General features: G+C 44.0%; 1 protein-coding gene across 4 annotated transcripts; it reads right to left on the bottom strand.

Annotated features, from left to right (window-relative positions):
- Positions 1 to 90: 90 nt before the first annotated feature.
- gtpbp2b (GTP binding protein 2b) lies at positions 91 to 14,869 on the bottom strand. 4 transcript variants are annotated; one of them, XM_069721622.1, is made up of 12 exons: positions 14,534 to 14,869; positions 11,443 to 11,469; positions 10,242 to 10,426; positions 9,462 to 9,573; positions 8,924 to 9,121; positions 7,755 to 7,929; positions 6,732 to 6,951; positions 5,217 to 5,352; positions 3,983 to 4,101; positions 3,197 to 3,368; positions 2,611 to 2,775; positions 91 to 2,524 (listed from the first exon to the last, which is right to left on the bottom strand). In XM_069721622.1, exons 1-12 carry the CDS (start codon positions 14,723 to 14,725, stop codon positions 2,330 to 2,332), a joined length of 1,896 nt encoding a protein of 631 aa, XP_069577723.1. In that variant the 5' UTR covers positions 14,726 to 14,869; the 3' UTR covers positions 91 to 2,329. The 4 variants fall into 4 exon arrangements, with proteins under 4 accessions (XP_069577723.1, XP_069577725.1, XP_069577724.1 ...); XM_069721624.1 differs by having other exon boundaries at positions 4,043 to 4,101; XM_069721623.1 differs by having other exon boundaries at positions 5,217 to 5,325.
- Between the last annotated feature and the right edge of the window lie 1,128 nt (positions 14,870 to 15,997).

Here is a 15,997-nt window from a genome sequence, read left to right as displayed (position 1 = left end):
TGAAAATAGAGAACAAGACAATTTTGCGAAGTAAAAAATAATTCACACCTTCTCTCCTCGACGTCGACCATAAAAGAAAGACACGTTCCATTTCTCACTGCAACTGTTTATTTATTAGCTGGAGGGACGGTCAAGAAAAACAAAGTGATAAATCCTCTCTCGACTGTTCAGCTTCGTGAGGTCGTCTCACACGTCGACCTCCGGGAGCCAGAACCGGCTCCGAGTTGCTCTCCAGAATACAAAGTGCAACGTCAACAATAACTCGGTTTGACAGAAGTAAGCAGTTTTTCGATGCTACACGGGATCATGAAAAGTACATTCAATATTGATCTTTAGAATTGCACAAAACCTCAAAAAATAAAGATTAAAAACTGCATCAACACGTCACCAGTTACAAGTGTTATATCGTCAACGAGAGGGTTGGAGGTTGTTCTGCCAGTCATGCAGGTTACAGTATGTTTAGCTGCAAAAAGCTGCCCGGTACATCAAACACTTTACAGCGTTACTGACACTGATAACTGGAACAAACTGGAAACCGAAGAGGAAAAGCTTCAGTGTCAGTCCCTCCAGAATGCAGATGGTGAATGTGCAGGCTTGAAAAGTTGAATGTCAACATACTGTAAACAAACTGAATGTAAGGCTGTAAAGAGTAGAAAAAGAAAGAAAAAAAGACAATGAAGAAACCTTCTACGTAGACATATTTACATGATGCATTCATCGGAAAGCTTCATCCACCCTTTGGAGAGCAAATCATCCTCAAGAATTGTGGTTTATCTGTGCGGCTGGACCGGAAACAAAGAGAACAAAGAGGGAAGATATCCGTGTGTCTCTATGTGCTGATTCAGAGCAACGCTGACCGGAGAAAAGGGATCGGTCGTAATGACTTCAATATATTGCAAAAAAACAAAAGAGTATCGTCATACGATAAGTTGGTGGTTTTGTCCGAGACAGTCAAAACCCTACAGGGCTTTTAATTTGAAAGCAATACAGGAAGTCACGGCATTTGGCCGACCAGAGGTGTGATCTCACACCTCACCCTGTCAATGACAGTAGGGCCTAAAATCAGCATCATTACACAAATCCCAAAAGGTCGCATCAGCTGGACAACGAGTCATTTTAACTTGTGCTCACGAGTCATCAATAATCCCAATACACTAATTAGTGAAATGTGATCTTTAAGGGTGAAGAAACCAAAACGAGATGAAGGTAGCAACGAAAACAAATCAGACCAAATCAGGAGAATTGATTGGGGGAAAACTTGAGGACCAGTCAGTCAGCTGATTAGAGCACGATGTCGGGGAGGACTCAGAAAAACTCTGGATCAATTTACACTTCCTGTTCGAATGTTGGTGACGTTGGATGTTGAAGGGGAAAACGTAGAATACAACGGCCAGTCTGATGCTCTGCTTTTTTTTAAATTTTTGATTGGTTCTCTGGAGTGAATTTTACCGCCTCTTTCTCTTCCCATCACACCCGTGAGTTTCTCTGAGCGACCACATTAAGGCACTTGGCCGTGCCGTCGGACCGGGCCGGTGTCGACCCCTCGAGAACAGCTCCCAGCCTGTCGGCGGTTCCGTCGCCTCTCGGCGTGGACTCGACCTGACAGGAGACTCATTCAGGCCTTTTTTTACTTGTCTCATTCACTTGTATGGGGAAGTGTTTGTCGGTACCTCGTAGCCTGCTGCTGACACCGGAGGTGCTTCACACCTCGGACTCGGTCTCCCGCTCTCGTCGGTGCTGATTTTTGAGCCCAAACCGCTCGTTAGTCCTCTGAAACTCATAAAATGACTCGGACACGGTTGAAAAGCTTAGCAGTGATATAGAATATGGAAAAGGAAATAATTCTAACGTGAAGTTGACGGGCTGAAACATGGAGGACGAGCTCACGTGCTCGACAGCATTCTTGGATTCTTCAGAAAGAAATGGACCTCGTGTTAACGGCAGCGGTGGATCCATCCAGCGCAGCACAGAACCAGGGTTTCACCTGCTTTCCTCCTCAGAAGAACCCGCAAGCACCGTGATGCCTTACAACCATCCCCCCCCACCCCACCCCTCCTCCCCCCATAAATAATCCAGCTGTCGTCTCGTGATAAAAAACAGGCGCCTGTTAAATCAATCTATGGCCCAACATCAGATTAACCGTCCAGGCTTAAATCATCCAGCTTTAAGCCAAGACACGAGTGTCTGCGGGAGGACGGTGACAGCGATGGACGGGAATACGGATCCAGGACGGGCGGATTAATACGCAGACATGTGGCAGGAGGGGAAACCCCATCCGAGGAGCTGAGCATCCGTCGGTCCTTCGACGGAGCGCAAAGAAACGGGGTCTTTAATGCTCCTGCAGGTTCTGGTCGTGTTTCTGGTTCTGGTCTTGGTTCTGGGAGGGAGGCAGCAGGCGGGTGACGTGGCCGATGCCTTTGGTAACGCCCTCCCTGAAGAGCAGCTTGGCGCCCAGCCTCAGGTACTCGGGGTGTTTGATGAAGCGGAAGCAAACGACCGCCCTCTCGCCGGTTCGCAGCTCGTCCTGCAGCGGCAGCAGAGGCAGGTTACACGCCGCGCAACGGCACATCACGCGCAGCCCGTCGTGTGTCGCGTAACCCGTGCACTGACCTTTTCACGAAGGCACTCCACGGTGGCCGTCTGCCTGACGTTGCCCACGTGCACGGTGACCTGCGACCCCCGGCGGAAGGTCTTGGCGTGGAAGAGCAGGACGATGGCGGCTTCGAACTGACAGCAGATGGTGGGGTTCATCTTGGGACTGACCATCACCATGCCCTGCAACGAGCAGCACACGGCCGTCACCGCACCGGCCCGGGGAAGCTTAAAGGTGCAACACTTCTCAGCAGGACTCGTCCCTCCTGTCCTTTCTGGATAAGATGAGATCCCTTATAACGCAACGTAATGGAAGAGATTCGGGACAAACTACTTTGCTCCGGCAGTCTGCGCCCAATCAAATCGGTATTTTACCAAATGAGCCTTTTTTATCATTCAGGTGCCTCTTTGTGCTGAATTCAATTTGTGACCACTCAGTCTTAAACTTGGGAACTCAGTGAATCACAAGACAGCACAGACGAAGATTTATAACTATAATATAAAAACCTGTTGCAATGAACACATGGAAGTGTGAGTCTTGTTTTCAGACAGCGGGCAGCTGCGTCGGCTCTTTCATCAGGTGAGTGTTCAGGTGAGGTCTGACCTTACGGAGCAGCGAGCGGTCGAAGTTCCCCAGAGCCAGCGTGGCGGCCTGCCCGGCCCTCAGCACCCTGCAGGCCGAGCGGTTCCTCTGGATGCTGCCGACCCTCAGCCGCAGGAAGCGGCCCTCGTCTGTCGGGCCGACCACCAGCCGCTCGCCCTCCCTGCAAACTCCGCTGAAACACACACGGTCAGTTGAGCTGGAAAGCAGTCGGTCCGAACGAGGACCAGCCAGATAGCGGCTCTAAAAGTAGGCCTTTAGAAACACCAAGCCAACCAAAGAGCAGCTGAGTGAAGTCAGGAGACAAACTGTAAATGTTGTATAAACTCTTGATTTCTATGAAGAGCTTCCAGAACCTGAAGCTGAAACCGATTGAAGGTTCCTCGAGCCCTTTAATATCTACGATGTCACCACAGAAGAAGAAGATCCGGCAAATTAGCCAGCTGAAGTTTCAAAACACAAAATAAAAAACATTTTAGAGCTTAAACCTTTGGCTTTAGTTTAAAATGATTGCATTTACCCTGATGTTCAGTAATACTTCAAAACGAATTTAACAAAAAATGAAATTCATTGTTTTGCTTGTAGTTTACACGGCTGGAACATGTATGACCGGCTCTACGGGGCTTTTCATTTGAAACGACGGCTCTTCATTTGAAATGGACACAGGAAGTTACAACATCCGGCAAGCTGCTTTTATTGAGCCGACCAATGCTGCGACATCACACACTCACTCATTATTAAGAGGATTTGATCTGATTTAAAACGGTCAACATCCAAGGATTCACTAACCCGAACACCAGGACCGAGAGGAAATGAAGAAGACCTTCCAAAGTAGAAAGGTTTTCGCACCTGTACAGAGTTCCTCCCACCACCGTCCCAACGTCAGGCACCGAGTAAATCTCGTCCACCTGCAAACACACACAGACGTGATGGCAGATCAGTATCTCACTCTCATTTACTTTAATCACACTTTAAACCTGCTTGAGATCGTCTGTGACACGTGCAGCATTATTATGACGGAGCAGTTTGGTATCACAGTAACTTCCTCATCCACTCCACTCCTGTGTTTTTATATCCCAGTGTGAACTAATCCTGACGATACTACGTCCCGCCCACCGATAGCTGTAACCTGACTGCACCACAGGCCTGTCAATCAAACAGACACGCCCCCAAAAACAGGTCTTCTTGAATCTTCTTTTCTAATGAATGAGGGATTATTTTCAGATGGACCTCCAGAAAACTAAGAAGAAGGAGTGACTTTAGCTAACAACACCGAGATAACTGATGGACACATTTTATTCACTTTGGATTTGATGAGAGAAGTTGAATGGGAGTCTATGGAGCCGGAGGCTTTTTGGAGACGACCTCTAGTGGCACTCGCTGGTATTGCAGCTGAAGACACTTCTGGATCAGAACCATTTTACAGACCTGAAGCTACGAACTCTTTTATATCCAGTCTGTGGTCCAGGCTGCTTTTTGGAGGCTAAAACTTGGTTTTAGGGTTCAGGTTAGAATTAGGTTGGGGTTAGGTTGGTGTTAGGGTTGGGGTTAGGTTGGTGTTAGGGTTGGTGTTAGGGTTGGTGTTAGGGTTGGGGTTAGGTTGGTGTTAGGGTTGGTGTTAGGGTTGGGGTTAGGTTGGTGTTAGGGTTGGGGTTAGGTTGGTGTTAGGGTTGGGGTTGGGGTTAGGTTGGTGTTAGGGTTGGGGTTGGGGTTAGGTTGGTGTTAGGGTTGGGGTTAGGTTGGTGTTAGGGTTGGGGTTGGGGTTAGGTTGGTGTTAGGGTTGGGGTTAGGTTGGTGTTAGGGTTGGGGTATGTATCTTGCTGGTTGTGATGGTTAAGATGAGGGTAAGGGGCTAGAGAATGCATTACGACAATGGAGAATCCCCTTGTGGATAGTGAACCAAACGTGTGTGTGTGTGTGTGTGTGTGTGTGTGTGTGTGTGTGTGTGTGTGTGTGTGTGTGTGTGTGTGTGTGTGTGTGTGTGTGTGTGTGTGAGAGAGAGATAGAGAGTGTGTTTGTGTACCTGGAACTCAGTGAGTTGCTGCATCAGCTCCTCCTGCTCCTTGCTGTTGCTCAGTGGAGGGAGGATGTTCAGGAAAACCTTCAGGAGGTCCAGACTCTCACCAGAAACACTGGACAGGGTGAAGATGGGCGTGATGCTGCACACACACACACACACACACACACACACACACACACACACACACACATCATTGAAGAGTGGACTTTCCTGCCCTTCCAGTAAGTGTTATTTCCACTCCCCTTGTAGACTGCAGTAGTTTTATCAGGTTAATGATGTATCATCAGGTTAGTGATGTATCATCAGGTTAGTGATGTATCATCAGGTTAATGATGTATCATCAGGTTAGTGATGTATCATCAGGTTAGTGATGTATCATCAGGTTAGTGATGTATCATCAGGTTAGTGATGTATCATCCGGTTAGTGATGTATCATCAGGTTAATGATGTATCATCAGGTTAGTGATGTATCATCAGGTTAATGATGTATCATCAGGTTAGTGATGTATCATCAGGTTAGTGATGTATCATCAGGTTAGTGATGTATCATCAGGTTAATGATGTATCATCAGGTTAATGATGTATCATCAGGTTAGTGATGTATCATCAGGTTAGTGATGTATCATCAGGTTAGTGATGTATCATCAGGTTAGTGATGTATCATCCGGTTAGTGATGTATCATCAGGTTAGTGATGTATCATCAGGTTAGTGATGTATCATCAGGTTAGTGATGTATCATCAGGTTAGTGATGTATCATCAGGTTAGTGATGTATCATCAGGTTAGTGATGTATCATCAGGTTAGTGATGTATCATCAGGTTAGTGATGTATCATCAGGTTAGTGATGTATCATCAGGTTAGTGATGTATCATCAGGTTAGTGATGTATCATCAGGTTAGTGATGTATCATCAGGTTAGTGATGTATCATCAGGTTAGTGATGTATCATCAGGTTAATGATGTATCATCAGGTTAGTGATGTATCATCAGGTTAGTGATGTATCATCAGGTTAGTGATGTATCATCAGGTTAATGATGTATCATCAGGTTAATGATGTATCATCAGGTTAGTGATGTATCATCAGGTTAGTGATGTATCATCAGGTTAGTGATGTATCATCAGGTTAGTGATGTATCATCCGGTTAGTGATGTATCATCAGGTTAGTGATGTATCATCAGGTTAGTGATGTATCATCAGGTTAGTGATGTATCATCAGGTTAGTGATGTATCATCAGGTTAGTGATGTATCATCAGGTTAGTGATGTATCATCCGGTTAGTGATGTATCATCAGGTTAGTGATGTATCATCAGGTTAGTGATGTATCATCCGGTTAGTGATGTATCATCAGGTTAGTGATGTATCATCAGGTTAGTGATGTATCATCAGGTTAATGATGTATCATCAGGTTAGTGATGTATCATCAGGTTAGTGATGTATCATCAGGTTAGTGATGTATCATCAGGTTAGTGATGTATCATCAGGTTAGTGATGTATCATCACCGAGGTGTCACTCACCATGCAGACTGGGTGAACTGCTGTGCGGCTGTCACAGCGTCGTCAGGGTTGGACACCACCATGGGCACCTTGTTGCAGCCCGGCTGCTTCAGAACTCGCTCCAGCTGTCGGACCGTTCGCTCCACGGTGCCACGAGAACACAGGTCCACTTTACTGACCACAATGAAGATGGGAACTTTCAGCGCCATGGCCAGGCCCAGGTGCTCCCGGGTCGTACCGGCTAGACGGAGGAGAAGAGGAACGCTGAGCAAGCTAACCACACAAAATATACTTTATCATCCAGGTCACTTGTCATACTTTACATTTTGTACTTTATGATTCTTATTGCAAAGTGATTATTGCACAGAACTGGAGGCCTAACTTTTCTATGTGCATATTTGTAAGATTATCTGGCTTCATAAGTCGCAAATTTCTCTTGGAAAACTACTTCTGCATTTATAGCAGCAGGGTTGAAGCAGCTAAGGAACCTGTGTGAGATTCCCTCATCAGTACTCGCTTCTCTTGGGATGCAAAAGGGGCGTATTACTGGAAATGATTGAAAATTAATTGATGCTAAAATACAACCATGTTTCCAAAAAAGTAGGTAAAATGTAAATAAAAATAGGATGCAATGATTTGCAAATCGTGTAAACCCATATTTAATTGCAAATAGGCCAAAGACAACATGTCAAATGTTGAAACTGAGAATTGTTTTATGAAAAATATAAGCTTATTATATAATTTATGTCAGCAGCACGTCTCTATAAAGTTGTTCCAGGATCATGTTCACCACTGAGCTGCATCACCTCTTCTTTTAACAACACTCTGGAAACGTTGGGGAACTGAGCTGTTTCTGGAGTTTTGAAAGTGAAATGTGGTCCTATTCATGCCTGATAGAGGATTTCAGCTGCTCAACAGTTCAGGGTCTCCTTTGTTGTATTTTTCATGTCCTGATGCTCCAGATGTTTTCAGTGGGTGACAGCTCTGGATACTGAACATGTTGTTCTGCTATTGTTGTAGGTTAAGTGTGTGGCTGCAGCTCACCGATGCCAATGTTGGCGCTCACCACCAGCACGGCGAAGTCGGGGCAGTAGCTGGTGAGGCCGAAGATGGTGGTCTTCAGGTACTTGTGGTGTCCTGCCAGGTCAATGAAGGTGATCATCTTGGAGGAGCTCTCACAGATCTCCTCAGCTGTTCGAGACTCGCTGTAGTTCACGACCTGCAGCACAAGGGGGGATGATAAAAACATGAGGATGGAATAACACAGGTGATTTCAGGTCTGTGCTGCATCAGTGACGGTTCAGTGAGTATGATTGCTAAAACCCTCGTCTCGCCTTCCAGTAGTATCTGGAGAGTGTTTTCTTTAACTGGGTTTGTGTTCCAGTTGAACTGGACCAACACACTACTGTTCATGAGGACCAGAAAAAGACATGTTGCTTAGAAGCAGAGGAAGAAGAAAAGTACTGCAAAGTAACGCAGAACATATTGTGTGGAAACTAAAACCTAATCTGGAAGAGTGAATTTAGAGAATGACATGCAGGAAACGTGGAACATTTTTATTGTCTGAGAATCTCATGAGAGCCGGAGGCTTTTGGAGCCGACCTCTAGTGGCACTCGCTGGTATTGCAGCTGAAGACACTTCTGGATCAGAACCATTTTACAGACCTGAAGCTACGAACTCTTTTATATCCAGACTGCGGTGGGAATGCAAAAATAGTCCTTTAAAAAAATTCTCTCCGTGACTCTGCGTAGAGTACAAAGTTTTTAGATTCGCAAACAAATGTTTTTGAGACCAAATTTTAATTCTCAAGTCTGTCCAAAAACCAACAAAACTATGAGAGAATTTGAGTGTAATCTAAATCATTTCATCCTCAGTTCATATATTTTTACTTACAAACTTGATTTTTGATTGCAGTGCAAGAAATTTTCTCTGAAAACATTTTTTTATGCTCACATAAAGAGCCTTCACAGAGACAGCAATGCTCTGCAGCCCTGCTGTACAACCACAAAAGTTTCTGTTGTCCAGCAACTTCAACAGATTGAGACGTCTGATGTCTGATGGACCTTCAGTATTTTGGTCCAATAGCTTGTAGTCTACAGCTGTTATTTCACTGATAGACATTAAATAGACATTTAGGAAGATGCATCAACAGAATAATGAGCTAATATTTCCTGCAACCCGTGTGGTCTGTGGGGGATGGCGGTGTGATCACCTCTCCTTTGCTGTTGAAGCCCAGGATCTCGAAGCTGATGCTGGAGGTGCGTCCGGTCTGGATCTCGTGCAGATGTCTGAAGAGGTTGAGCCGCGCTCGGCCTCGCCCGTTATCCAGCTCGCCCTGCGTCAGGACGCCCAGCAGGGTGGACTTCCCCGAGTCCACGTTCCCCAGCACCGCCACCCGCAGGTCCAGGAACTGTTGTGGTCCGAAACAGCACAAGGGAGGAAAGGGATCACATTTTCATCAGCTTTGAGATCAAACTGTTTGAAGAGTGCTCTGGTGCTGTCTACAGTTCAGGTAAAGCTGAGGGCAGGTACATCATGGCGTGGTCTTGGGGGCATTTTCAAAGCTGCACTGTTAAGTCTGGTTCAAGCAGACTGGACTCGGGCTGTTTCCCCTCTACAAGGTGGAAAGCTGAACAAGTTACAACTTACCCACTGGTTTCAGACCTAAGAACAAAAAAGAATAGGTTTAAAAACGCCCATGTCAGCACAGACACAGCAAGAAAACCAGAATCTGGAGGATAGACCGTCACCTGCTGATCATCGGGAACTTTTCGAACGAGGACTTCTGCGATCTTGCGGGTGTTTCTCTCTGAATCGAAGTCCACCTCCCTCTCTCGGAGGAGAGTGATGTCGGCCCCGACTCTGAAAAGGAGGACAGAGAAAAGAAATACTACGACTGCTAACGCAGGAGGAGTGAGTGATCAAAGTTACACCGTTGGTCCACCGGCTGCCGTGACTCTCTAGACATTTCAAAATAAAAGCCCTCATCTCAAATTAAAAGCCGTCTAATGTTTTGTAAAGAGTCCAGCAGAACATCGAAACTATTTTTTACTGGATGGCTGCCATTCAGGTCAGTGATTAACATCTCAACGGTCACGCCGTGTCAGCAGCGCTCCAGAAGACGCTAAAGATCGTCGCTGAGTCGATTTGGACAAGAAATGTGAGCAGCTCCGGCTACAGGCACTGTGCCTGAAAGAGTTATGAAATAATTAGAAGGATGAATGGTTGTTTATCAGCTAAAACACAGTAAGATGGACTAAATTTGTCTGTTAATGTAGGAAATACCAACAATAAATGAAAAAAAGAAACAACAGAAGCACAAAATTGACGTGGACTATTAAAGTCTCCATTAAGAATTGTCTGTCATTTTTTTTATAATAGTTTAATAAATAATAAGTTCAGTTTAATAAACAGTTTAAAAACGAAACAACAAAAGACAATTATTGAATGCATGTTGCTTTATGAATGCAGAAACCTACCAAATCACATCAGAGGAAGCAGCTAGAGTAACCCTGTACGAGGTGACCTACTTCTCTGCCATCCTTTTTAAGGTTTTGAGCGAGGCCTTCATGTCCGCCTCCGTCAGGCCGACCAGCAGACCGTTGTCCTCCACGCCGATCTGGTAGACCGCCTCGCCGCGGCCCTCCTGCAGACGCCACTTCAGCTGCGTGGCCAGATGCTCAAAGCGATACTGAGTGGGGTTGACCAACTTCAGCTACAGCACAGACATAAACCATGTTCAGCACAGCAGGGAATAATCCATCGAGCACGCACGGCTCAAGGTAAATGCCTTAAAATCAAAGAGTGACTGAAAGAAACTTCACCACAAATAAGAGGCTGACTCATATGTTCACATGTGGGGATGCAGCTAACAAATGTTTTCAAATGACATTAATCAGATGATTATTTTCTGCATTTAATTTATCTTTATTATTTTAATAATAAATATAATAATAATTTAATTTATTAATTAATTTATCAATTAATTGTTTTGTCTATAAAATAACAGTTAAAAATGTATTTTTTTCCCCTCTAACATGTTTTTGTAAAACCAAAATTACACTAAAGGCTTTTTAAATTGGTTAAAAAATAAGGTGAAATGTTTTGACTTTGAAAGATGATTCAACTGTAAATGTACAGGTTGAGAGACCTGGTTCCAGATAAAAGTGTTGGACGGACAGACGGACGGCCGACACCAGCCATGAGTAATTAAGGAGGTTTCAAACAGCTGTTGCAGAGTTAAACCACAGAATCAATGAGTTCAGAGGACATCCTCACAAACCCTCACGATGTCGACGCAGAAACCAGCAAATGTTTTTAGTTTTTGCTTTCACTGACTAAAATGAAGATTAAAATAGTTGTTGATTACAGTAATTCCTGATGATTTCAAATAATAATCATGAGATTGATAAGCAGAAAAAAAAGTATTTACTATAATGGATAATTTTTTTATTTCATAACAAACCTTATTACGCAGCAAGGCCAAATATATTTCAGATGTTGGAAAAATAAAATAAATTTTTTTTTTAGTCAACAAAAAAATGACTTTTTAAAACTAGACTCTTTGGGGGGAAAAGTGAACTGATATTTTTCTTTAACACCCAAATCAAACAATTGAACCTGAAACATTCCCGTCACCTGAAGCATCATTTCAGCATCATCGGCTCGCTCAGACAGAAATTAGAAAAGTAGATCAATTACAGTGGTCAATCAGAGCAGGCAATAACTTACCTTATATTCAATGTTTCCTTCTTCAGCCTGGAAACAGAAGACAGCTGAGGTTAATAAACAGCACGCTGCTGAAAAAGATTGTACAGACCATTGTATATCCAAAAGTATCTGGACAGCCCTGGCAGCAGTGCTGTTTTTCTTAACTTTCAACTCCATAAAAAAAATGTTTGGGCCATTTGGTGTGGAAGGAATGAACTGGAATACACAGAACCCTGAACGCAGCACGATTCAGCGCCTTCAGGGTTAACTGGAGCTCAACCATGAGCCAGCAACACCATCCACCAACCGAGACTCAAGAGTCTGAATGTGAGCAAATCTCTGCAGCAGGTTGAGCATTTCATGTCTGATAGAGGAGCAGATTCATGTCTGTTGTGTTGGAATCATGTTGAACTATCGCAATATGGCTGTAATGTTAAAAAAATCTAAACACAACCCTGTTTCCCAAAAAGTTGGTACGCTGTGTAAAATGTAAATTAAAATAAAGACCGTGATGATTTACAAATCATGTAAATCATTTATTGAAAATTAAACAAACTCAACATGTCAAATGTTGAAACTGAGATATTTTAGAGTTTTTTGGAAAATATCTGTTCCTTTTAGATCTGATGTCAGCAGCACGTCTCTATAAGTTGTTCCAGGATCATGTTCACCACTGAGCTGCATCAACTCTTCTTTTAACAACACTCTGGAAACGTTGGGGAACTGAGACCAGTTTCTGGAGTTTTGAAAGTGAAATGTGGTCCCATTCTTGCCTGATAGAGGATTTCAGCTGCTCAACAGTTCAGGGTCTCCTTTGTTGTATTGTTCATGTCCTGATGCTCCAGATGTTTCCAATGATTGACAGGTCTGGACTGCAGGAGGCCAGTTTATCAGCGGACTCTTCTACTAGAGAACCATGCTGTTGGAATACGTGCAGAATGTGGTTGGACGTTGTTCTGCTGAAATAAACAAGACCTTCCCTGAAAGAGACGTTGTCTGGATGGCAGCATATGTTGCTCCAAAACCTGAATATCTCATTCAGCATTAATGCTTCCTTCCAGATGTTCAAGCTACCCATGCCATGTGCACTAATGCATCCCTGTACCATCACAGATGCTGGCTTTAGAACTGAGCTGATAACAAGCGGGATGGTCCCTCTCCTCTTTAACCTGGAGGATGCAGCGTCCATGATTTCCAAACAGAATCTCAGATTTTGAATCATTACACCAGAGGACACTTTTCCACTTCACCTCAGTCCATGTATATTTTTTGGTTTGGCATCATGTTTCGATCTGGTTTCTTCTTTGCATTTTAACCTGCATCTGTAGATGCAGCAACAAACCATCTAAAACTATGGTTTTCACAAGTGTTCCTGAGCCCATGCAGTGATTTCCACTCCAGAACAGTGTGTTTTTAATGCAGTGCTGCCTGAGGGCCCGAAGATCACCACCATCCAATATTGGTTTCCAGCCTTGTCCCTTGTGTTCAGAGATTTCTCCAGATTCTCTGAATCTTTTAATGATCTTATGAACCGTAGACGATGAAATCCACTAATTCTTTGTAGTTTTACGTTGAGGAACATTATTCTTAGATTGTTGAACTATTTTCCAACACAATCTTTCAGAGTGGTGAACCTCTCCCCATCTTCACTGCTGAGAGACTCTGTCTCTCTGAAATAATCTTTTATACCCAATCATGTTACTGATCTGTTGCCATGGTAACCTCATTAAACTTATTAGTGGAGATGTTCCACCAGTTTTTTTTTTTTTTTTTTAGCATTACACAGTGTTTTATTGAGCCTGTCCCAACGTGTTGCAGCCATCAAATTCAAAATTAGCATATATATATTTCACAAAACATTAACATTTCTCATTTCAGCATTTGGTTTTTCTTCTATTTTCAATTAAATATGGATTTACATGATTTGCAAATCACCACATTGTTTTGATTTACATTTCACACAGCGTCCAAACTTTTTTGGTAACAGGGTTGTACTTGTCTCGACTTCCTGGTACATCATTTACGTCATATCTTAGTTACCGGAAGGTGGATTTGTTTACTTGTCAGGGACCTGCCAGTCCAGTCTTTCCACATCTGGGAACAATCTCTGTGTTGAATACACAGAGATGAAACTGATTATTGAACATATCCAAAGAAGGAAGCGATGACACCGACGGCCCTGCTCCTCTGATGCTCCTCTTAAAGAGAGTGAACCCACAAATTCGACTTTTTCAACTTAGATATTATAGATATTACATTGTTTTTTTCATTTGTATGAACATTTACATTGGTTGAAATATATTATATATTTTATTTTTCAGAAAAATGGCAAATCTACTGGTTCCCATTGTTTTAACACCATCTGTGTATTCTGAAGTTCATTAAACGAGTGTCACTGAATGGAAGTATGTTGAGTGGCACTTCAATGCTTATATTTTGTATTTCAGTTGTCAAGACCAATGAAATGTTAATTCATATATAATATCTACTTCACCTTTGTCCACAAGGGCAGGAGTCACTTTTAAATTCTGGCAGCCCAACGTCATTTAAATATTTGTACATTTCAACTGTTTTGTCTTTAAAATGAGCCGTCAGACAGTTTTAGAGGCTTTAAACTATTACACATGCTAGGAGCAAAACACAGTGACGAAAACAGCTGTTGTTGTTGGAGCATATATCCAATTATGAATTGGCCGTTATTACTTCAAAGGTATTTAAATCTACATATTTTGAGTGGACTTTGGCGTGACGTCTCCAGACAGACAACAGATGGTCCTGACATGAAGGGCTGCATAAAGCTTGTAATGCGTGTTTCCTTGTTCCATGTTCCGGAGCCGTGTCGTGGTTACCGGTGTGGTGTAAATCAAACAGCAGCACCGCCCGGTGCTGCACCGAGCTGCGTCCTGCCCGGTCGGTGCAGCACCGAGCTGCGTCCTGCCCGGTCGGTGCTGCACCGAGCTGCGTCCTGCCCGGTCGGTGCAGCACCGAGCTGCGTCCTGCCCGGTCGGTGCAGCACCGAGCTGCGTCCTGCCCGGTGCAGCACCGCTACCTAGCTGGCTCGATTAGCGGCCAGGATGTCCCGGTAATCTCCAGGCTAAACGAGGGTAGCTACCTCCGGAGGTAAATACGGCGGCGGGCTTTTATTGTTCCTGTTGTTCTTTTTATTCCTTCTTCTCTTGCCCCGTTTGCCTCTTCTCGGTCGCGACTTTTTCGACATTTTCTTCCCGTTGTTGCCCGAGCCGGAGCCCTGTCCGGGTCTGCCGTGTCCGAGCGACGCCGCACCACCCACGGACACATCCACCATGTCTGGACGGAGGGTGTCGGCGGCAGCCTGGAGCCGGAGGTCCCGGGAGAAGTCTGACCTCACGGCGATGCAGGAGCAATAATCACAAGAACAACGCTTGTGTTTGTACCATCACACCCAGCCTCGTCCTGCCCTGCTGCAGGATGCTCCCAGCATCGCCGAGCTAACTCTGGCTTTACCGTTGATCGTACCGCTTCCGGTTCCAGCTTTCAAAATAGTTTTCCGGCCAGTGTGCGAACAGGAAAAGAACCAAAACTTCAAAATAAAAGTACAAGCGGTAAGAAACGCTTGTACTTTTATTTATTGTGCTCAAAGAACAATTGTTGAATAGTGGAGAAAAACCCTCCTTTATCCTTCCCTAAACTTTGTTCTTGACCTCAGTGGAAAAGGTATAAATCTATGAATTTAGGAGACATCCACGGTGGTGGTGTTGTTTTTCATCAAACTTTATTACGTGTCTTTGTGCAAACAGAACAATACATATGGAAATATGCACACATAATATAAACGGATGAACGAGCATGTCTGTTGGGGGGAAATAAGATCAATAAATGAATCCAAACATGTCACGATAACCCCGTTCAGGTATGAAACACCGCCCGCCAGGTGTTCAGACAACTCGTCTCCACCGTCTGCAGCTGCGCACCTCTGGCATTACGTGACGTAACCACGTGACGTAACCGCGTGACGGCGGGTGTAATGACGTCATGCCTGCCTGGCCTAAAAGGGACTACAAAAAGCGCATCTCACGCACCTTTTCTCTCCAGGATTAAAAAGGCAGAAAGATATTGGCCGATTTGAACTTCACCAAACGATAACTCGATGAGTAAACGGCAGTTGTTTCATATTGCAGGAAGGTAGATCACGAGTGACGTCGTTTCCGTTAAAAGGAGAGATTACATCACCTGTCTGCAAAGTGCTCTGAGGATATTATCGTTTAAGTCTTATTCAGTGTGGGATCACCAAACTCACATTACACACCAGTAGCTTGATTATACGACATCTTCTAATGTAGACATGTTTTTTGCCAGTTTTGGGGATTTGTAATAAGGACAAATATTTATGAACTTTGCTCTTTTTCTCCATTTAGTCTATATTTAATATTTTGTACTGTTATTTTATTTCTTTCCTGTATCTATAAATGCTGCTGTAGTGGAAAGACTTCCCCTTGGGGTTAATAAACTACCTACCTGTTGGTTGATCTACAACTCTTGGTCAAGGAATATATTCTTTTGCACAATTTTGAGTAATTTCTATTGGGAATGTTTCAAT

The sequence above is a fragment of the Brachyistius frenatus genome, unplaced genomic scaffold (assembly GCF_029030835.1).
Source record: "Brachyistius frenatus isolate BFR_SWC_R1_liver_20210118 unplaced genomic scaffold, ASM2903083v1 Contig_269, whole genome shotgun sequence".
NCBI lineage: Eukaryota > Metazoa > Chordata > Actinopteri > Embiotocidae > Brachyistius > Brachyistius frenatus.
Note: the sequence above shows the minus strand (reverse complement) of the source record. Positions and strands in the feature narration are given on the sequence as shown.